The 23053-nt window shown below is 39.1% G+C and overlaps 3 protein-coding genes across 3 annotated transcripts; 1 reads left to right on the top strand and 2 right to left on the bottom strand.

Annotated features, from left to right (window-relative positions):
- Nucleotides 1–7508: 7508 nt before the first annotated feature.
- wdr83os (WD repeat domain 83 opposite strand) lies at nt 7509–11454 on the bottom strand. The gene is made up of 4 exons (XM_004574432.3): nt 11281–11454; nt 10688–10793; nt 9527–9624; nt 7509–7903 (listed from the first exon to the last, which is right to left on the bottom strand). The coding sequence occupies exons 1-4, from the start codon at nt 11328–11330 to the stop codon at nt 7837–7839; spliced, it is 321 nt and encodes a 106-aa protein (XP_004574489.1). The 5' UTR covers nt 11331–11454; the 3' UTR covers nt 7509–7836.
- Nucleotides 11455–11533: 79 nt separating this feature from the next.
- On the top strand, nt 11534–16433 carry wdr83 (WD repeat domain containing 83). Its single transcript, XM_004574430.4, has 10 exons — nt 11534–11681; nt 12345–12457; nt 12697–12817; nt 12921–13026; nt 13188–13236; nt 13444–13570; nt 13719–13786; nt 13909–14017; nt 14468–14582; nt 15573–16433. Exons 2-10 carry the CDS (start codon nt 12355–12357, stop codon nt 15726–15728), a joined length of 954 nt encoding a protein of 317 aa, XP_004574487.1. The 5' UTR covers nt 11534–11681; nt 12345–12354; the 3' UTR covers nt 15729–16433.
- Nucleotides 16434–16993: 560 nt separating this feature from the next.
- LOC143419134 (persephin) lies at nt 16994–18034 on the bottom strand. Its single transcript, XM_076885450.1, has 2 exons — nt 17808–18034; nt 16994–17686 (listed from the first exon to the last, which is right to left on the bottom strand). The coding sequence occupies exons 1-2, from the start codon at nt 17884–17886 to the stop codon at nt 17220–17222; spliced, it is 546 nt and encodes a 181-aa protein (XP_076741565.1). The 5' UTR covers nt 17887–18034; the 3' UTR covers nt 16994–17219.
- Between the last annotated feature and the right edge of the window lie 5019 nt (nt 18035–23053).

Raw genomic sequence — 23053 nt, 5'->3', positions numbered from 1 at the left:
TTGAATTAGTGTTTACTCTGTCATGAGCAGCTTACCCATAAAACAGGCTTTATTAAGTACGATCCATGGAACTCAGAAGCAATGAAAAATGCAAGGGTGTCAGCCACAGCGGACTGTAAATAAACTGCTTTCCCTCCTCTGTGTGTCTTTTATCAACAGTGAGTGAGCAAAAGGCAAACAGTTATTATTGCAGTGAGATGAAGATGCTCCCGGGCCGGTGCAGCTCTCCTCGCTGCCCTCCTTTGAGCCTTGTCTGCCAATCACTTGTCATATCTCATGTGGGACTCTGACAGACATCTGCAGGTTGGATTTTAGCCAAAAGTGGTGGAGTGATTGTGAGGAGAGAAAAAAAAACATGGAATCTTTCACACCTATATCTTTTTATGATTTGAAAATTATCTTAGTACATTTTGATATTATTACCCTTATGCTTAAAAATTTGCTCAGTAGTCTTTAAAAGCTGGTCCTGATTTCTTTTAACTCACACTGCAGTGTCTCACACAGAATCTAAACAAAGGGAAGCATTGTTCTGTGTGAAGGATATATTCAATCTTAGTTTTTTAATACTATATGAAGCTTTATTTGGAAAATATTACTGACATAATTTGAATCTAATTTTAGATGCTGTCATTTCACCAAATTACTTATGTGTAAGGAGATATGCTTGACATATAGAAGTCAATAAATCAAAAAATACACGCAGAAACCTTCCAAAGGCTGAACTGTCACTTAATAATTTACATGAAATTTTAACACTGTAGGCTATTAATCACTCAGCCCACATTTTCAGCAATTACTATTCATTGTTCAGTTAAATGAAACATTCTCCAATTAAAACATGGAACAGAAACAAACTCGTCCAAACAGGGCAGATTTTATACTATTCTAATTAATTTATGCTAATTAATATTCTAGATTTCGGTATAATTGAAATATGTCAACTTTCATTTAAGATGTTTTTTTGTTCTGGCAAGTGATGCGTGAAGTTAATCACACGCATCATTTACTCGATGTTTAAAGTGACCTGATTTTCCCCGAATCAAAATGTTTTGTTAATGTCCACCCTGAGTTAATGCAGCTGTTCAGCGCGAGTGTAAAGCGGCTGACCTACCTGTCAGGTGCTCTGCTCTCCAGGGAATACTAAACCTGCGGACTTCTGGGACTCCAGACCCTCCCACCGGGTGTCCGGTGGTCCCGACCTGTTCACCTCTCGGGCGGAGGCGCCTGGAAACCAGTCGGCGGTGCTGGGAGCGGTGGACCGGGGGAAAAGAAGCAGTAACGTATCCACCAACGGAGGGGAGGAAAACTCCATGTTCACATCCAGAACATCCCGACTAAAGTGACGTCCGCCGGGCAGTGAAAGTCAGTGCAACGCGCACTAAAGAGCCCAGATGCGATAATGTTGTTTGAGGACGAACAGTCACCAGGGAAACTGGAGAGCTATGGAGGATATGTTTTTCCAGTCAGTTGTGGTCTGCTCTTCTTAAAAGGACGTTTCGGTCAGTGGGCTGATGCTCCTCATCCACTACTCCCCCCCCCTTCTCTCTCTCTGTCCTCTCTCCTACTATTCAGATCGACTTCATTTATAGGTTGTAGTGTTTTGACGCACTGAGCATGGCTATAATAGCCTGTGATCTGTAAGTACAGACACTTTATTTGTCTTGCATGATCTTCAAATCTGATTGACTTTTACTTATTTTTTTATTTTAATTTGTCTATTTAAATTAAATTACTTTTTTATTGTATTTTTTTTCTAACCAGGACTGTCATTGTGTAATTTGATGTTATAAATTCTTTCATTTTCTTCATCCACACTCTTCAGACTATCCCCTTGATGCTCTGATCGAGGTGTTTATGTAATTCCCCCATCAGCTTTTTCTCATATTTGCTTTGCTGAGAGTCGAAGCAGATAGAGTATCTGTGCACAGGGCTGTACATGGTTAAAACCTATGAGGAACTGGCTTTATTTCATTTTATGATTGTTTATGATTATAGGCTATAAAGATACAAATTTCAGATATATGAAAACTATTATTTGCCATGTTAGATTATTTCACCTCTGTCTCTATTTTTATGTTTTATGGTCCATTCCCCAGTGTGTCTCCTTAAAATAGAGACAACGGAGATCACAAAGGAGATCATTTTCAGGCAGATTTATAGGTTAAAGCTACAGGACCTATGTTGACTTAGTTTCTCTTTTTTTAGAATTCGGTGTCAAACTGTGCTGCACATGGAAAACCCGTGCCATTGCACCGGTAACACTGTGCAGCCTACCATTTGAGTTTTCTGTGCATGCTTGCCCCCCGAGTCTTGGCATTATTCCATGCACAAAGAGTGAGTGCGTGACAGGCTGGTGACGCAGAATACCAACTCAGCATCTTCTCACCCACTGTGCTGGTGTTCCCATCTAACAGCCATAAATGCAGTTTAACCTCATTTGAGGACGCAGAAAGCTGCCAGAGTAACAGAGACTCGGTGGGGTTTCAATGAGCTTTACACGCGTTAACACACATGCACTTTAATGCCTGATCACAGCTCACATGGGCTGTGGTACAGAGACTGCTGCACTATAGAATCTGCAAAGGATGCGATCTAATACAGTAAATAAATATATACCGGGCAAATAGGGACACAGTCTGACAGCCAGGGGTAAAACTCCAGGTTGGAATGTTAGAATTACCCTCACAATAAAAATTTTAGTCTTTGATGGCTTCATAGTACTTAACTTTATCACCCCATGTTATCACTGTAATCATATCATTCAACATATGAAAATAATGACCAATTTTAAATGTAGCCCCTCATTACGTGTCATTAAGAGAGTGTGCACTGTTCAAACTTCATAATCTTTCTTATTTATTGGTTTATATACAGTCGTAAACTGTTGATAAATTTTAACCATTATCCTATTTGAAAATCAAGTCTTTAACCTTGTTAACATGTCAGTATTATCTTTTATGTGCTGGAAGACGTATCAGTGACGTATGGAGTCTATGTCTTGGCTCAGCATGGCACGTTGGAACTGCAGCATGCAAATGACGGGCTCAAAAACCACATTCAGTTGGGACTTGTCAACATGCAGCAGCAGCACATAATTAACTGGCTCATACTGTAGTCAAACATAAGACACTTTACCATCTCTTGCCTGCTGCATTTTGCTGTCACTCACAGCAAGTGCAGAAAAACTGCACTTGCTGTGCAGTTTCAAAAATGATCACATTTTTTGCTTAGCTGTAACAGCTGCATCCATGCGTTGTTCAGCATATTCCAGGTAGTGCTAATATTTCAACAAAATTCACAAAAATTTTCTCTTCACTCTATTTGTTTTACCAGCAACCTCTCTGTGTTCAGGACAAATTAAGCACTGGGTTTTCTTCAGCTGATTAAGGAAATACTTACTTTGGCAGAGCGGACTGGTTCCACATCTCCCTATAATCGTTAAAATTTGCCCTTCAGTAACAGAGAAAAGAAATGCAGGCAAAGTATATTCAAGTAATAACTTCTGAGCTGTTTATAATTTTGGAAGTCATCCAATCTTTTCCCTGCAATTTACTTCACATTCTTCATTCTTGAAAGCAAACAGTTATTGGAAATGACCTGCTTTATGACACAGGTTTCTAAGGTGGAATGCAGGATTAGCCCATGTCTTCCTGTGTTTGTCAGGGGAATAGCTGCTTAACTAAGCAGAAGAAAGGGTAATGTACTGACTCACTGATATAAAAGCAGTCCAGCAGGACATGCAGAAATTTTAATATCATCAACACGTCATTTTATGGACTATGTTTTATCCTTATGATAATAATAGTGAGACAATTTTTTTTGCAGTGGTAAAAAAAAAATCAGGGTAGGCCATCTTCCACTTTTTGTGCGTCATTAAAAAATATAGTGATTATTCTGTTATTTGATCTTTAAATCATTTTAGGGAAAATGCCAAATATTTAACTATTTCATGTATAAAGTTACTGTGAATTTAATAACACTCACCTAAACTTGTGTTATTATTTCATCAGAGATTTATTCATTTGTGATGCCACTGTGCCCTCTAGTGTTAGACACACACCTGTCCAGCAGTCTTTTTACAGTCCTCGGATCAGATGAGGCAGAGCAAAACAGTGAGATTAGATTTAATTACAGTTGCCTCCAGCCAGTCATCCAATGAACTTAAGATCTCCATTCAGTTAAGTGTGGCAGTTTTCAATATCCAAATTATGCAGCCCATTGATCGGGCGCTGACGATAACTGCTAACTCAGCCAAATTCAATATCCTCCCCATGGATCACAAACAACTGGAGCAGATGGAAAGGAAAAACTACAAAACTGGCTTCTTTAAGGGCTTCAAAAACAATTCAGTTAGCAGTTTGACTCAGGACAGAATCAGGGGAAAATCCAATGGATTCTGCTGTAAATGTGGCAGCAAGCCAAGCAGCTCAAGTGCCCACTTGGCATGGCTGTGGTGGAACCAGGCCTGGGGGGACATGAGTTATAAGCCACTAAATCAGTCTCACATCCAGCTGACTCTCCAGCTTCTTGTCTGTCATCAGCACACAAAGTGTAGGTGTCTGCATGAGTTGTGCTCAGTGCCCTTGCTGAATGAGACACTGGAGAAGCAAAGACTAAAGGGTGAGTGTGTGTTTGTGTGGCGGCGATTACTGCTCCTCAACAAAGAAGGAAAAGTGTACAATCAGAAACGGAAAACTTTGAAGTATACTCTGAGGTAATGTAAAAGATCTTTATAAGCTGTGGACTGTTTTAACTAGTGCATCTAAACTGTGGAGAGTAGAGTTAATGTAGGAGATTTGTGGATCACCAGAGGAAGAAAACTGAGTTGAACAAGAAGCACACAGATGGTGCAAACCTCGACCAAGGCAGCTCACTCTCAGGGCAGCATTTAAGTATAAGTATCTTTACTCTTTTAAAACCTTATTTAACAAGTTTATAGTGCAGTAAATGATGTTTACTTCAAATATACAATCATTATGTAGCAGTGGGTAATGGATAAAAGGTATTGATTTGTAAAGAAGTGGACATGAATAACTTGAGCTTATTATTTAATGGTACTTAAGTATATTTCTAACTAACTAGGAAATACTTTTTTAAAGATGTAACACATTTTGGGGTGAACTTGAAAGAAAGGCAGATGTGAAATGTAAAAGTGAGATCAGAAGTCAAATCTGACATGATATTTAGATGCAAACTGTAATGTGATATTTAGAATCTCCATATATCATTCCGTATATGCATAAATGTTGTCAGTACAAACAATGTCAGTAAGAAACATAGTGTTAAACAGCTCTATATAGCATTATTATCAGTTTGAGATTCAGATAAATCTACGGACATAGATGGAGAGGTCAAAGGTCAGTTGTGACATGATATTTTAAATCTTTATATGGTACTTTTATATGTTGACACACCACACAAGAATCTACATTCTGAATTATAAGGCTGTTTGTCCATTTTTGACCAATAAATCATCAAAATCTTAATGAATTGTTAACATGACCTGACTCCACAGCCCTACAAAGCTTGATCAGAATTCCTTCAAAAGATTTCAAGCTATGATATTTACAGATAGAATGACATGGAAGCAAATGCTGTCAAGAACATAACCAAGGTAACAAACGAACACATATATATTCTCCTGCATATATATGCAGGAGAATACCTTTGGGTTGTCTGCCTTATTAATAGTAATGTGATAGGTCTTGAGAGGCTCGGGGGAGTTTTTTTCCAGTTTATGAAGGACTGATTAGAATTTTATGGTCCAATAGTTCAAAAATCAAGATCACTTTCACCACCTTCAGAAAATGTATTTTTGGCAATAATTTAAAAAATGAATGCAGCCTTAATACCATTACCACATTTTTTGGTAATTGTTCAACACCATACCTCATAAAGAGAATTGTGAGCATACTTCTTTGGTCACACACGTCTGTACGTGTATATTACATAAGACTTGGGTGCAAATGCATTTGCTGGTGGGAGGAATATAACTGTTCCATGAATTCCAGTTTTTAATATAATTGTATGAGTGCTAAAATGTAGTAATCTACCTTACTATTTTCAGTTTCATTTTTATTTGTCCTATGTAAGTTAACATTGGGTCAACATTATAATGAAATGTGTATGACAAGACAAAACAAGTCACTCAGCATCTAAAAATGTCACCAGATAAATAGCAATGTAAGTTTAAAAACCATGAAAAAAGCATAGAAAAATAAAATTTTAAAAAGTCCTTATGTGTTGGGTGACTATGATACTTGATAATGCTGTGGGCCTCACGCTCACTCGGCTGGAGATAAATGCCCGTAATGGCTACATCACTTGCCAGTGATGTTGTCTGCCACCTGCACCACTCTGCAGTGATTTCTGACTGTTGGCAAATCAACTCCCATACCAACCTGTCACACAGGCCTTCAACAGGCTCTCGATAGTGCTCCTGTAGAAGGTTGAGGAAATATTGGGGGTTCATACCAAACTTCCTAAGCCTCCTTAGAAAGTTTAAACAACGACATGCTTTTCTGACCACAGTGTCTGTAAAGGTTCCAGGAGAGACCCCTGGTAGTGTTCATGTCAAGGAACTTGAAGTTGCTGACCCTTTCAACCTTAACACCTCTGATGTTTGGAAGCAATTTCAGAGCAATGATGGTGATGAATGCAGAGCTGTAATCAGTGAAGAGCATTCTTATATACGTATTCCCCTTGTTCAGATGGGTGAGCACAGTGTATATTGCCAACACGATGGCATGGTTGATGGGTCTGTTTTTTTGGTAAGGCAAATTGAAGAGGGTCCAACATGTCAGGGATGGAAGAGCAGACATGTTCTTCGTGTTGTCTGGTGCAGGATGGTAGTCCTTAAGACATGAATCCACCGGTTTCTTGGAGACAGGAGTGATGGTGGATTCCTTGAAGTATCTGGGGACCAACAACAGCTTAAGGATGGGTTTTAGAACTTATTGATGATGGTTAGACTTTTGGTTAAGAGGGCTGAGAGTTCAGAAAGGCATGCAAACAAACACTTGTGTACCTGACAAGTTTAAAGCAGATGCGGTTAGCAGTTGTGGAAAGGGTGAGAGACATGCAGATCCAAGAATGTTGACTCTGTTCAGACAGATTTAGTTTTGGGTGAAGCGTTTGTATCTCCCACTGGAAACTCTACATCCAAACGTACAGAATTAACTTTCTGGGATTTGCATACCTGGTTAATTAAGCACGCATCAAAACACTGACATACAGTAACATCCAAGTATTCGCAGGAGGATTCAGTAGGACTTAGTGTAATTCACTATGATGGTGAAGCTTTGTGGAATAAACCAAACTGTAAATAGGGGAGAGATTAACTTGATAGGAGGTGTCAAAGTCTGTTATTTATTTTGTGACCTGTCAAATGTACCCGAGCGTCACAAAAATGAGATGTTAAAATATTTATTTAAGGCCAAGTAAACAATTTAAATGTCATATAAGCAAATCCTTAACACTTTTCCTCCAGAGTAATAAAAGCCAGCAGATCCTTTTAAAACCGTACAACTTTATTGACAACATCAGTTCATGAACAAGCAAAAGACTTAGAAAAGGTTATAAACAGAAAAAACAGAGAAACCAAGATATTTACCAACCCAAGATATAACAGAAGTCCAAGATATTTTATCTTTCTATCTTGACGTAGAGCTGTCCTTGCTGTCTACCTCTCCTGCTCGTCTGTTTTCTCTCTATTACATTATGCTCTTCTTCGTCTCTGTTTATGCTCATAGATGGCCGGGGGATTCAGTCAGATGTGCCGTCACCCACTCCTGCATCCACAATTAACTTCTGCTCTCTCCTGAGATTGGCCCTTGGTTACCATGGCGGTGACATTGGCTGTGGGTTCTGGAGGTAGGACATCACAACTGCTGAGATGGACAGCCTGAAGACAGCACAGAAAATGGGCTCAAACCATCATGAAAACTGTGAAATTTGGGTTTTTAAAGGCATGTTAAAATTTTGCTTTGTAGCACCTTTTTCTGCAAAGGGGAGCTCTTTAAAATGACTCATTGTTACACTGCTTACAAAACAAAAACACACTCCTTGTTGCTTTTAATTGTATTATTTTGCTGAATACTTTGGGTATTATGAAATACTGCAGTTGAGCACAGCTAAGAGTAGAATTTGTGCCTGAACCTTTTGAAGCTTCTATGGCATAAATTCACCCACAAATGTGGGACCATTTTCATCTGATAACCTCAATGTCATATTTGCTCTCCACTGTCCATTTATCCTGCATAGCCACTTTCCGTTGTTTAATAACACAAGGATACCAGTGTCCTAAATTTGGCCTTGAACCAGCTTCTACACACACAAGGCTGGTGCCTTTAACTCGTCGTCCGACATTATTTGCCGAGCCAAACATTTTGCATTACTAATCTTTGAGTGCATTAGGTTCATTTTTAATACGACGTCATTCAGACAATGGACAAGGTTTTCCTCATTGCAAATCTGTCTGTGAAGCCTGGACAGGTGCCCTACTGTAGTGCTCTTTTATAGGCGAACATACCACCTAGAGGGGTCTGTGACGGCTGCACTTACAGCCACACAGTGGTAATACCCACCATGTTAGTGTAGAGGCTTATTAGTAACATTGCATTCACATTTCTTTCTTTAAATATAGGAATTAATTTACAGGACAATAAATAACTGGTTTTGGTTTAGAGTTAATTCACATATCCACATAATACTGCATTCTAAAATAAGTGCGCACATTTTAGTTTACACTGTTATGTATGATTAACTTTTTGTTTTCTGAGTTACCTTAGTTGCAGCTGTTCCAGTCCCTTGATTAAGGAGCCAAGAGGTGGAAAAGGGGCGGACCGAGCTTTAAAGGAAGACTACAAATTGGTTCACGCCATAACTCAGGACCAGGGGGGGGATTGGAGTTCATTATGTTTGGTTTTGTTAGGTTTTGTGTGTTTTTACCCCTTCTCCTGTTTTTGTGGGCTGATCAGCCACTATTTAAGTTTCCCCTTTGTCTCGTTAAGTTAGGTCAGTTTGTTTGAGTTATCAGTTGTGTTGTCAACTTTGAGTAGAGTTTTGTTATTTTGACCTCTTTTATGGGCCCAAGATTTTGATTCTTTTTGCATGAGTTAACCAATTACGTTTTTTGGGTTAAATAAAAAAAATCATTTTTTTGGACTTTAACCTGTGCCTAAGTTTCCTTCACTGCTCAGTCCATCACAGGTCACACATTTAAAAGCTTTTGGACATTAAAGCTGGCTTGTCTGGACTTGCAGTTGCAGCAAGACAATAGGTCTAAACTCCAATTTCAAAAATGCAAAATCCTCTCCTATAATCTAAACATTTGTTCATTTTACTTGCCATTATAACTAAGAACTAACAAAAATAGTTTAAGTTTGTTCCAGTTCGAGCCAAAAAATTTTACTTTTATATCAAATGCCTTCAAAATCGATAAATATTAAACAATCTACGAAGGACTGCCACACATGCATTGCGTAGTGTGTTTATAGTGCATCCACAGATGGGATGGTACACTCACATGAAGCTGCTCATCATCTGTTTGGTGTCTTCTGAGCTTCGGGAGTTTGCAAAGCTGATGAACGAGCAGTAGACTGCAATCCATGCGCACCACTTAAGCTGAAACACAAACACATGAGTCAGCTTTAGACTGTCTTTATGTTCTGACGAGCTTATTAGCTTTTTCACCTTTTAAAAAAAAAAAAAAGGTGAAAAAGTTGCAAGGCTGAAATATGCTAAAGAAATAGAGGGGCATCTAACAGCACAGCTCCTAAATTGCTCTTAACTGGTACATGAAGTACATGAGGAACAATTATGTGGTCTGGAAGTGCTCGTATCACAGAAAGCATACAGAGATGCTTAACACAGCATAACCCGTGTGGGGGTTATGCTGTGTTGAGCATCTGTTATCCCATTTGGACAGAGGTCCAAATAGGATAACAGCATTCCAGGAAAAATCTAGTCTGAAGCCAAGGGTGGTCCTGAAATCTGTTTTCAAACAAGCCTCTAAATCACTAAATCCTTAGTTACAGTATTGAGTAGAGAATGGAACAGAAAGAACATGAATCACATGGGCTCAAAATAAGACCACAGGTTTTATATACTGAGGAGCTGGAAGAGAGTAAAGTGTGTTTAAGGCCTGCTCCAACTGATTCAGAAAGCTGCATTCTCACACAGGGATCCTTTGAGTAATGTGTACAAAAGTTCAGAGCTTAAGTGCAAATGTGAAAACAGCAAGAGAGTACATTTTTAGGTGTTGCCACTGTTTGTACACCATCTTTAAAAACACCAAATGCAATAATTCCCAGCATTTGCCTAAAATTTAAGATGCTCTTTCTAAAATTTTTGACTTGAATCAAAAATGAGTAAAAATGACCCGTTGGTGATTGAAAGAAAGTCAGTTATAAAAATGTTCTCCTTGGACCTTGAATGAATGACTTCAGCTCTATCGTCTTTTTCCCCCCCCACTCATCGTGTCCTTTGTGGTCACGTCAATAGCTGCTGTTCATCCTTTCATCTAAAAAGGCAGGTTTACTTTTAATCTTCTAAATGGAATGAATGGGACTAAGGTCTATCCTTCCTGGGCAACACATGTTTATGTGGACACACAAACATGCAGAGAACAAAGGAGATGGAAGTCAGAGTTTTGGTGTGAGGAGGGCTGTGTGTGTGTGTAGGTCACCTTGAGCATAAGTCCACACATGCTGAAGATCATGCCGAGCAGGTTCATGTAGTCAGGCGTGGGGTCCTCCAGTGTCGGGTTGGTCTCTGTGCTGGGAGGTTTGTACCTGTCACAACACAAACGTATTTTAACCAAAGACAACTAAAAGGGAAACTTACTGTTTCTTGGTCACTGTTAAAATCTCTGGTCTTAAGTTTATATAAATAAACACACATTTTACAAGTTATTGCCTAATTTATTGGTACTGGTTGTTTTTGATTTGCAGCTGTTAACATTTTCCCTACAACAACCTCTTAGTTAACCATTGTACATCTTTATGAAAACTGCTACTGACTGACAGCTAACTCAAAAGAGACCCATTGACAATCACAATGGTAAATAACGGTTAAACCAAAATGGGAACAGGTTGGGTTAGTCACGACGATTTTGTGTCATGGAAAAAATTAAACAACCAAGAGCAGTATATATTAAGTCCCACAGCTAATTCGCCCAGTTAATCCTTTCAGGCTTCACTCATTATAAATGATATAGGTTAGCTAGCTGTTAGCTCTATTCTATAACGTAGAAACTTGTTTACTGATTTAAACGCCCACCTTAAGATTTTATTTTGCCTCCTCGGGTCTGCCATATTGTTGGATGACATAGTATGTTTCAAGGTGTTCCTACTGTAAGCAAATGAAAATAAGTTTAAACACCGAAAACCGACAGACAGCTGACCAGCCACTTCAGGAAAAGCGTCGACAGAGAGAGTCGTTTCCGGTGTATTTAACAATAAAAGCTTAACCCAATCCATAGGCCAATATCAAAGCGGTAAATGCTATTTGAGCTTTTATTTTGACGGGAGTAAGTGTTCCCATGATGCATTGCGTGTCTGTGCTACAAACATGGAAGAAATGATTTAAAGGAGCCGGTTGTAGCTACAAACTGAGCAGAAACGTTGCTTTTAATCAAGAATGCAAACATGACACGTCCCTGAAACTGTGTCTTAGTAAAAGTAAGTGAGCGAAATAAGTTACATAGAAGTAAATAAAATTGACTGCTTTTAGTCAAGAGGTCTTTTAAGTCATCCATGGAATAAGGAGAAATTGACAAAATGTATCCGTGATGTAACTTAAATAGTTTAAATACTTCTGTTGGTATGTAGTGCTTTTGTGAAAGCTAATAAAAAACCTGTCCTTTCTGTATGAATATCATATACTCCGTAATATCATACTCGTAACCAGCTTAAATTTTTGTAGCCGTGTAAACCTCTTGTCTTAAATCTACAGCACACTACTACTTTCAGAAGAATTTAACAGTTTGGGATCGCCACAGCATGTCCTTCATATCATCAGTTTGTCTTCTCTGTGGTCTTCGTCTTTTCCCTCACACGTGGCACCTCCACATCCTTTGTTCAATACTATGGTCTAAACCACCTCAGCTTTGGCTCTTTGACTTTGTCTCCAAACTGCTCGACCTGAGCTGTCTCTCTGATCTAATCTAATTCTAATCTCCCCCAGTGTTGCAGTGCCACTACTACTCTTTGCATCATCACCATAACACCCGCCTCTCTCCCATTCATACACATGTATTCTGTCTTGCTTCTGACTTTCATTTTAGAAGGAGATGTTAATGTGGGTAGCTAAAATGTTTGTGTGTATGTGTGTGTTTTAAACAGAGGTTAAGTGATGGCATTTCCTCAGCCCAGACCTCAGGCTCCTCAAATTCCTCAACATCTTCTCAGGACCATAGACTGTCAGCAAGGAGCTGTCAGGGCTGTTCGCTTCAACAGTAAGAAAAAGCCCCACCAAAATTATCTGTTCAGTCTGTTCAGCTGCTGGCTGAACAGACTGAACAGACTCAATTGCTAAATCTGGTTGTAATGTATATATGCATAATAAAATATTACAAGTTCAGGTCAACTCAATAAAATATGTTCTTTATTTCATTAGTTCAAAGTATGTAAGCTCTATTCCTCAGTTCTGAGTTATCCACTTATATCAGCTTGTCTCTGTGCCATGTCTTTTAAGTTGATGGGAACTACCTGCTGTCTTGTGGCAGTGACAAGTCTTTAAAACTGTGGAGTACGAGCCGAGGCACCTTGTTGAAGACGTACAGTGGTCATGGATATGAGGTTTTGGATGCAGATGGGTGAGAGAATTACCATTGGGTTGTCCACAGGGTTTTAGTCTCAGGAATATAGGATCAGAAGTAATATAAATGAATGACCTTTTCTCGTTGGCTCTTTGCACAGGTCCTATGACAACAGCCAGATTTGCTCATGTAGCTCAGATAAGACGGTGATTCTGTGGGACGTTGCCACTGGCCAGGTCACACGCAAACTCAGGGGTCATGCCGGGGTGGGTCCTTCTCTTTTTAGCTCTGTTTCACTTTGGGCATCGTGGTATTTCATTTGAAAAACATCTGCATGTTTTCATGGCGGCTGCACTGTTGTTTGTGCCTGTGTACTTGTTTTATGTAATATTTACTGTCTGTCTCCTTTTCAAATTTTCCTTTGCAGAAAGTTAACTGCGTGCAGTTTAATGAGGAGGCAACAGTCATATTGTCTGGTGAGTCATAATGACATTAAATTATTTATGGAATGTGGATGTTTTAACCGGTGTCTGCTTTATGTCAAAGTCAGTTATCTGTAAATTCTCAAAGTTTCCATGCTTTAATGGAACTCTTTTTAGTATTTCTCGTATTTGCCTAGCAAATGTGTAAACTATTACATTTGTATTTACTGCATTTCATTTTTATGTATTCTCGTCATTCAGGGTCCATAGACGGGACGGTTCGGTGCTGGGACACCAGATCCAGAAGATATGAGCCAATCCAGGTTCTAGACGAAGCTCGGGACGGCATCAGCAGCCTCAAGGTGGCACAACACGAGCTGCTCACCGGGTCAGCACTTCAGACATAGTTGAAAAAAAAAAAACAACCTGCATGTTAAAAGTTTCACAATTTAAAAACAGAGATTTGATTCGTTTATTCAACTGTTTTGTTCATTTTTGCTATGGCAGCTTATAATAATAATGATCTTGTGTTTTAGGTCGGTGGACGGCAGAGTGAGGCGCTACGACCTGAGAATGGGACAGCTACATGTTGACTTCATCAGCAGTTAGTAATCTAACTCTAAAGTTTAATCTCAGCAGATATTACTGTTTTAAACTGATTTTTGTAGCAAAACAGTTTCACTGAAAATATAAAACCACTGAAGTGTTTTTATCCTTGCGTTCCAGGTCCTATTACCTGTGTGTGTTTCAGTCAAGATGGTCAGTGCACCCTGAGCTCCAGCTTGGATTCAACACTCAGACTTCTAGACAAGAGCACCGGTGAAATGCTGGGAGAGTGAGTGCTGATTGTTTTCACTTACAGTGTGATGTGCTGCCACTATGGCTTCATAAAGTAAAAGCAATACAAGAAGTATTGTTTTTTTGTTACCTTTTTGTTACTAACTGAAATCTGAAAACTTGTTCCCTGACAAGCTGACTGGTTGCAATATTTTCTTTGCAACAAGTTTCGCGCAGCAGCCAGGAACCACCCATCAGCTTGTCAGAGAACATACATTTGTCCCTCGCGACCGTTGGTTGTGCTCTTGAATAATGTCCGAATGACATCACTCGAGATACCTCAACATTTAACATAACCTCAGGTCCAAATGACATAAAATGAAATTTAGAAATTTACCACAGAGCGCAGTTAAATTATAGTGAATCATTACAAGATTCTAAATGGTACGGTTTACTGATGTAAATACGTTTTTTAACTCGTGTTTTTATCATATACTTGTTTTTATAGGTATACCGGACACAAGATGAAGGGCTACAAATTGGATTGCTGCCTGTCCAGTAAAGACACGCACGTCCTGAGCTGCTCAGAGGACGGACACGTTTACTGTTGGGACCTGGTGGAGGTAACTATGAATTTGATTTTCAAAGGGTACTTAAAGGGCCTCTGCAGAAAACAACTGTTATTAAATGAAGTGAACAACATCTGCATTCTGTCAGTCACTTTTGCATCAATGTGGTTTTACATCTGTAATCATTTGTTAGTATCACAGTTAGGTGTAGTAACCAGGGAAGATAATCAAGTAGCATTTCCAGACACATGTATCATTTTATAAATGATATCTTAAGCAGGCAAGATCCAGAGTGTAAACTAGCTTTGCTACACAAATCTAGTGATGGTTAGCTTATAGCATTAGCTGATGAATTGAATTTCAAAATAGCCCGCTAAGTTACCAGATCAGCTCTGTGAGTTTAAAGGCTCAAAAACAATATTTTTTTAGCTGGTATACTAACTTTTTACTGGAAAAAGACTGCGTAGAGGTGGATTTAATATGCACAACTAGCCTTGCTAATCCTGACTGTGCATTTCCACTGATGGTTAAGTTCCCACTTGGTCATTCAAGTGTCTTATTTTAGCCTTACTGCTAATGCAGATATATTTTGGGATTATAAATTTAGCAGCAGGCTGGCTAATCTCAGCTAATTTGCTAATCTGATTGCCACCAAAATGTTGCCCACTTTTGGAAATGAGAGCACAGGGATGGATTGAAGCACTGAAGTACTGAATAAGAAACACATCTTTTGGATTTTCACAGAAAATGATGGCAACCAATGGTCTGAAAATGTCGTCTTCAGAAACGTCTAATACATGAAAAACATTGCATGTCTTGTTCAAATAATAGGTGAAATGCAAGAGTTAGTCAGAACCACAGTGGGTGGAAATAGAGCGTTCTCAGTGCAAACCCCCAGCAGATCATTATCATGTAGAACCTGTGTGATTTTTTGTGACAAAATAATGAATAGTGGAGGTTATTTGTCAAACCCACACAAAAATTCTTTACTAAAAGCATACAGTCTAGCATCCAAACTAACATTTTTGCTTGTTTTACTTTCAGGGGTCTTTGTCGTTGAAGCTGCCGGTGGGGAAAGCAGTTGTCCAGTCCCTGTCCTTCCACCCTACAGAGACCCGTCTCCTCACAGCTATGGAGGGGCGTGTCCAAGTGTGGGGCGCAGAGCAAGAGGAGATGGAGGAGGATGTGATAGCCACGTAGAGGGTGAAAACAAGAACCTGCTGTCTGTACATACAGTCTATCTTACGGACCTTAGAGAAGCGCACAAACCTGTTCCTCCCACAGCCAGATGTTGTGCCTGGAAACACTGGGTTTGGTGATGGAGTTATCACTATAGTGTTTGTTATGTGAGTCTTACCAGTGTTTGTTATGTGAGTCTTACCAGGAGAACCTGTTCTCTGGCATACTAATCAAATGGGATTAGGTGTGCACCCAGTGATAATGGACATGCCTGAGAAACCAAGCTTTTTATCAGAGCTAAATAGAAATGTTCCTCCATTTAATTTTATTCTGTGTTCCACTCAAAAATAAATAAAGTGAAAAAGGTTCAGCTTGAATAAAATCTTAAAAAGAAACTGTTTGATTCTTAAAAAGTTCCAAGTATTAGAGTTGTTTTTGTTTGAAGCTGAGTTACATCAGTAAACTAAATTCTTAATTTGTAATCAGTCTGACGAGAAGACAAGTGAATCCTTAACAAACCAGCCAACTCATATAGAGGCAAAAAGTAAAGAAAGAAAAATACTTGGCTTTGGTTCACAGACATAAACATTGTGATTGTGAATCCACTTCAAATCCACAAGTTAAACAGACAAGCTTGCAAAATGAGTGATTTTTGTATTTGTGCCATTCTTTTTTTTATATATAAAATCCTTCAATAATAAACATTGTGTAAATTACACAAACGCATTTACTGCATGTGTCTTTTTCAACTAAGAAAACTCCCATAAATACAGATGTGGTCAGCAAGAGTTTATTTTTATCAGAGATTGTGGACATCGTAGATTTGCAATGTAATTTGTAATTGTAAAATAAATATAATGAGAATGACAAAAAAGTATCAAATAAATAAATAACTTATCTTACATACATACATTTTATCTTACATACAAAAAACTGTCCACTGCAATCCGCAGTGATTGTCGAACCACTGGGCGTGTCTACGCAGCTTTGTACATGTCAGTTCTGTTATTCAACCCCAACATCGCACCAAAGAGTTTAAATAAATACATATGAGTGTATTTACAAAATGGTCACGTTGTTGTTGAAGAATTGCGTTGACACGTAAGCTTAGTTTACCCTTTTAGATCAGAAAATATTTACAACAAAAATCAGTTAGCAATAATAAAATAGTAAAGCTTTCATTAAAAGACAAAAAACGATCAATGCACTTTTGAACAGATAACTTCTAATGCCCCATAAACACATATTATTAGCGGACATGCCATTAAAACTGAGTCAATGAGAACAGCAACTGCAATCAAACATTTAAGTAGTTTTGATATTTTCACCCAGAAGTCATAAAGAAAACAGCTTATTTTCAGCTTATTGAGTTTCTCATTTCATAAGAACTGATTTCCGCTTCATTAACTGCACACCACGAAAGAACAAAAGTTCATTCATTTACAGAGATTACAAGAGAAGGTTCGCCAAGTTCATGTCCCCCTTTTACAGTACCCGTTTACTCTCAGCCATCTAGCCCACGCAGCTGCAGCCGGCAGCTGACAGCTTTTCCACCTTGTGCCATCGGTGCGAGTTATCAAGAAAGGCCACGTCCTCGTGGTGGGTGGGCCTGCAGCACGGTGCATTGTGCCACAGCTCCCCGAGCACTGGGCTGGGGAGAAGTCCAGTGAGCAGCAGGTTGGTGAGGGTGAGGTCGTGGTTGGAGCGCACACGGGGACACGTGCCGCTGCAATACTTGAATAAAATAGTCTCATCTGAGTCGTAGCCCAGCCCCAGGTCCCGAACCTGCAGCAGGATGGAGTGGAGGCCGCACTGGGAGTCCAGAGCTGAGCGGCGTGATCGAACTGGGATCGGTACGATGGGATTCAAAGATGGTCCGACTCCAGAAGCTTCCATGTGGCTGTTTTCCACAGCTGAATAACTGCTCCTTTTGTCCTCATCTGGAGAAATGTGTGCAGATGCTGTCTGTCGTTTCAGATCTGGAAAAGACAAAGTCATTTATACAACTGATAAACCCACTTACAACTATATTTACTTTCATTTTCATATTCTCAAAGCGAAAAGTCATCGGTTCCAACCGTCACTTGAGTCTTCACTTACCAATCAGCGATCTCAGCAAGTGGCCTTGTCCCCTCTCGACGCAGAAAAGAATCACCACAAACTTCAACAGGGACCTCATCTCTATGTTCTGGTCTTCGTTTTTCGCTGTCGATCAAAGTGGGGTGGGTTTGTATGTCTGCGAGTGATGCCTAAGATGCAGACGAGTCGCGACCTCCAATATATAGCCCCAGGAGATAAGGGGGGGTGAAGGGATGAGGCAAGGAGGTGTAGCGGGGAGACAGACACTAACCCGTTACTTGCCAACAGACTATCCTACTCACCTGAGCCTGACAGGGAGCGTAGGAGGGCAGGCGGGCGCTTGACCCAGAATTTGTCCTGTTGGGATTATCTAATTGATGTAAATCACTGGTTTATTGTTGAGATTCTCCCAGATGTTTTTCCAGAGGATGCTGGCCCCTAGCAATATGGATTCCCAAAGGCTCAGGGCTTCTTAAAAGCTCCTCAGTGGTGGACAGTGATGTCACTTTGGTAATGCTGAGAGGTATGTGCGACTGTGTGAATCAGTAGATATGCAGACAAGCAAATAGTCAAACATTCATAGATAGTAATTTATCCAAACATAAATACAGGGAATAACCAATGGAGGAAATGCATGAGAAGTGTTACGGGCTGAGAAATAAAAAAGACCTACTGAGTCATTGTGGAATGTCTCATATTTGGGCCCTCTTATGTTCTGCTTCTTGATTAAATGCAAGAGACGTGAAAATGTGAAACACATTAAGAATAACAAGAGGAGGCTATAATTAGAACATAACAGGGCTGCTTCAACAGACATTCCACATTGGGTGACTTCTCTTGAGCTGGTCTGTAAATTGAGGGATTTCACCAGCAATGTGTGGCTGACAAGTGGAATATGTAGAATGTGGATTATGTAACAGTTATAGGGCCTAAACAGGCAGTGCTATTGGAATTTCACGTTTTCATCAAAGTTCGTATTTGGGGGCAGTTTCTGCCAGCCGCATGCAGGGCGAACGCCCGATTGGTCCTTATTTAGCAAATGATCTTTATCATTCTGAAGATATGCAATCAGCTCAAATTCATTTGTAAGTTACCAAACTTTGTGCATTTATTTTGGCCTTTCTCTGTGCTTCCCACTAAAGATATTCTGCTTGGGACATCCATTATTAGAGATGGACTGAGGTGATGTGGAAAGCCTGTGCTCTAACGCTTCAAAATTCCTTTCGGAAAGTATATATATCATATTCTCTGGGCTAAAGCAAATTTAGCGAATTTAATGAACCCTAAAAAAATGTATCTAAATACAATGATTATTTACATACAGTACAGTATATAGGAGTATGTTTAGATGTGCCACTTTGAAGTTGCCTTGTTCAGTCCTGCATTTTTGAGTCCTCATTATCTCAAAAATCCAGCACTGAAAAACAAATAGTAAATAAACTGGTTCTTATACAGCACTTTTTACTCTACCTGAGGACTCAAAGCACTTTATACATCTTGCCTCATTTACACCCACTCATACAAGCACCTTCTGCTATGCTTTTAAGTGCTTTCTATCTATTATTCATAGACTTTGATACTCGAATGGATGCATTGGAGATAACTTGGGGATTGGATATGTTGTAGTTTCACTGCAAACCTAGTATCCGTGACATAGAGTAACAGAGACAGGCGTTGTTAATTTGGATGTTTTCTCCTAATTCTGCAAATTTTTTGACTAAACTTTGAAGGGTCATATCACCTTTTGGGATAAGTGGCTGGTCTAAACAGCAACATCTTATAAAAAGGTCTCCTTTTTATGACACAAGGCTCATATTGTATCCAAATTGTTTTCTAATATGAACATGGTCATATTTTATACACTTGGTAAATGTTTAATATGAGATTAAGAGAGTTAATGCCATGAAAATCCCAAATGAATGACAACATTATATTCAAAATATTCCGTCAACATGCACTACGGAAGTTGTGAACATTCAGAAATGCTCTGAAAAATATAAGGAGAAGAAAAAGGCCTGTAAGTTTTCATTGCACGGCAGTAAAAATGTGCACAGACCCAATGCACTAAAGTTATTGTGAGCAGGTCAGGAGGAAACATTTTAAGTGCTTTTACACAGAATTAGCAGACGAGGAGTTTACATAATGTCCTTGTGTTTCGATTTTATTACTTCCCGCAGGACAGTCTGTACTCTCTGTTTTTATGTGAGCGTTTAAATGTTTAAAAACGGAATTAAACCAAATCTAGTTTAAATGTGGCGACTTCTACCTATAGAGAAATTAAACGAGAAGAAGACAAAATGATTAGTGGTAAACTTGTAACAGTCAGTTCAGGAGGAGCAAAAAATATGATATTATTTTATATTATATATTATTACATTTGCCTGAGTCTTCGATGAATAGACAAGGCTTTTACCATTAAAGAGCTTATTTAAAAATATACTCATTTTTCATTCAATCGAGAAATTTACTCAGGCTTCAAAGCCTGATCCTTGAAAGAATTATTGAAATTCCTGGCAATAATTTTTGTGGGCCATTATTAGTTCAAGACTTACGGATGAGTCCTCAGTAATTCATATCAACAGTGGTATAATAGATGAGAACTGGTGCTGTTTAATGCAGTAATAAATACACTTAAAATCTCTTTGGACACACTCATTTTGTCCAAAGGATTGAAGCCAGACCTCTAATATTAAGAAGACTCAGTAAAACTAATGTTCTTTCTGGTGATTGCTGTGTTGTAATTCTTGCTATCAGCACAGCACGATTTGCACGTCTTATCTTTTGTAATTCTTTAGCTCTTATTCTTTATGTGTTTTGGTATGTGGAATTTAAATTTAAACATGAAAATGTCTGCAAAGTTCAGAAACTGGATTTGGGCATTAAAATGAATTCCTGATCTGGAGAAGAGAGTGTATGACCAACAATCACTGAACTGATGTGGATAAATCAACAGGCTCGCTCACATCTGACACCAGGAGTCTTATTTGTACGCAGACCCTCTCCCCCTCATTATGACCATATTTGTCACATGTGGTAAGTGATGTTTCACTTTTTAGTTACATAATAACACTTGCTGCTTCCATCTTCTGATGAAAACCATTGAATGCGATTGAAAAACAAACAATTTCTTTTAAAACCAAAGGTGAAAGGTTAAATCTTTCTCATATGACTAAATTGCCATATGGATTCAGGACTTGGAACAGGACCAGTCAAGTAGAGAAAAACACCACAATACCACAGCTAGACACCACTTAAATGTGTCCAGCCATTCTTGCTTATCTTTTTTGGTCTTATTGTAAATGTATATGTAGCCTGGACAAAACTTTCAGTTGGCTGTCCTCAGAATATTAAGACCTTTATTACAGAAAGCTTCCATTTCCCAGCTATTTGCATAGAAAACCAGAAAACAAAAGGGCAAAGGACCCAACACATTCCTTCCACTTCTTAAAGAGACAGGAAGAGACAGGGAAAGGGGAGAAGGTGGTGGGAGAAATACAGTGGAGCAAGAGCAATCCTTTTGGATTACAGGGTGACGAGCCCGTCTGGAATTCCACTGTTGTCAAAAGACAGGAATGGAAAGAACGTGGCATCAGTTTCTGTAAATGAACAAAAACAGAAAAGATAGAAATCTGATGCTATTTATCAGACATCATCAAGCACACTGACTGATATTGTTCTAAAGTTAGAAACCCAGCATTTAAAGCAGTATCAAAACCTGTATGTCAAAATAAAACAAAGTAGGTTGATATCACTGTAAGTACTGTGCTTTTTTATATATATATAATTTTGTGGATCCAATTGCTGATGTTTACACATGGTTTCTAATTTAGAAAAATTTCAAAAGAAACGAGTCAACGTCTCTAGCTGTTTTTAATGCACCACAGAGAACCAATGACCTGATGTAGAGCAGAGGTGCTTGAAACATCTCTTTCTTATTTGGTTGAATAAAACGGAGCCCTGCACTGTGCAAACTGTTACGCCCCACTTAAAAACGAAGGCAAACCTTGAATAGTTTTTTTCTTTTTTGTTTGCTTGTTTTCATCCCACTGCAAACACCTCTTGCCATTAAGGTCTTTTTCTACTTTGTAGGCAGGCTCTATGGAGTCCTGGAAAACTGAGTACACTTACTGCTTACATAGGAAATAAGATGGTAAGTCATGTGCTGATAATCACATTTACTCGATTAAATGATCTTCAGCAGTGTCAGCAGTTTTTGTCCGTTTGCTGTCCTGGAGCATTCAGGTGCGTTCTAACACAATGCCACAATATTCTCAGGAGTGGACGCCCCAGCAAATTCACCCCAAGATGTGCAATATCCGAAGAAACTGCAAAATAAACCCCAAGAGCTTCATCTCAGTTCATGAAGGTTCATGAGAGTACAATTAGAACAAGACTGAACAAGTATGCCTTATTCAGACAAATCCTTTTTAAAATGAATATGTCAGCATAGCTTTGTTTTGGAGAGTTTCATCTGAACTAACTAAAAGACTTCTTGAACAATGTCCTTTGGACAGACGAGGCCAAAATGAAGATGTCTGGAGATAATGCACATTCCCACGTTTGGTGAAAACCAAACACAACAGATCAGCACAAACACCTCATACAAACTGTCAGCACAGTGGCATGGTCAGTTGGGTTTATTTTGCAGACACAGGACCTGGGAACCTTGCACTCATCGAGTCAATCATAAACTCCTCTGTATGCCAGAGTATTGTAGAATCAAATGTAAGGCCATCTGTATGACAGGTAAAACTTGGTCAAGTTGTCATTGTCCTGCATGCAGCATGACAACAATCCTAAACACAGGAAATCTACAATCTACATCTTTCCAATAAGCCATGGCCACTGGTCATGTACTGGTGGCCTCTTCAAATCCAAAAACAATGCTTGCCTGTATTTTTCTATTTTCTTTAGACTGGCCTAATTTTGCAGAGGCCACATTACAGCTTCTTTGACTTCTAGGTTTTTAATAAACTGTCTGGTTCCTGGCCTACTTTTACATTTGCAAAGCATTGTAAATCCTTAAAGTGAAAATCACTGCCCTCCATAACACTTTGCCTCTGCATTCCTACATGCTGAGCACCTTGTTTTTTGTATCTTGTGAAGCACATGCATACAATCAAAGATATATTTCCTTTAGAGTGTACTGCTTCCTTAGTGTCTGTCCATTCAACAATGAGGAAAATTATCCTACCTGGGTAAGGAGAGGCATTAAACATTTGATTGTGATACTCCTACCTCCTTCACTAAGCAAGTGCAGTGGACCT

This window comes from Maylandia zebra, linkage group LG6, assembly GCF_041146795.1.
Source record: "Maylandia zebra isolate NMK-2024a linkage group LG6, Mzebra_GT3a, whole genome shotgun sequence".
Taxonomy (NCBI): Eukaryota; Metazoa; Chordata; class Actinopteri; order Cichliformes; family Cichlidae; genus Maylandia; species Maylandia zebra.
The sequence above is the reverse complement of the archived record's forward strand: the minus strand, read 5'-3'. Positions and strand labels throughout refer to the sequence as shown.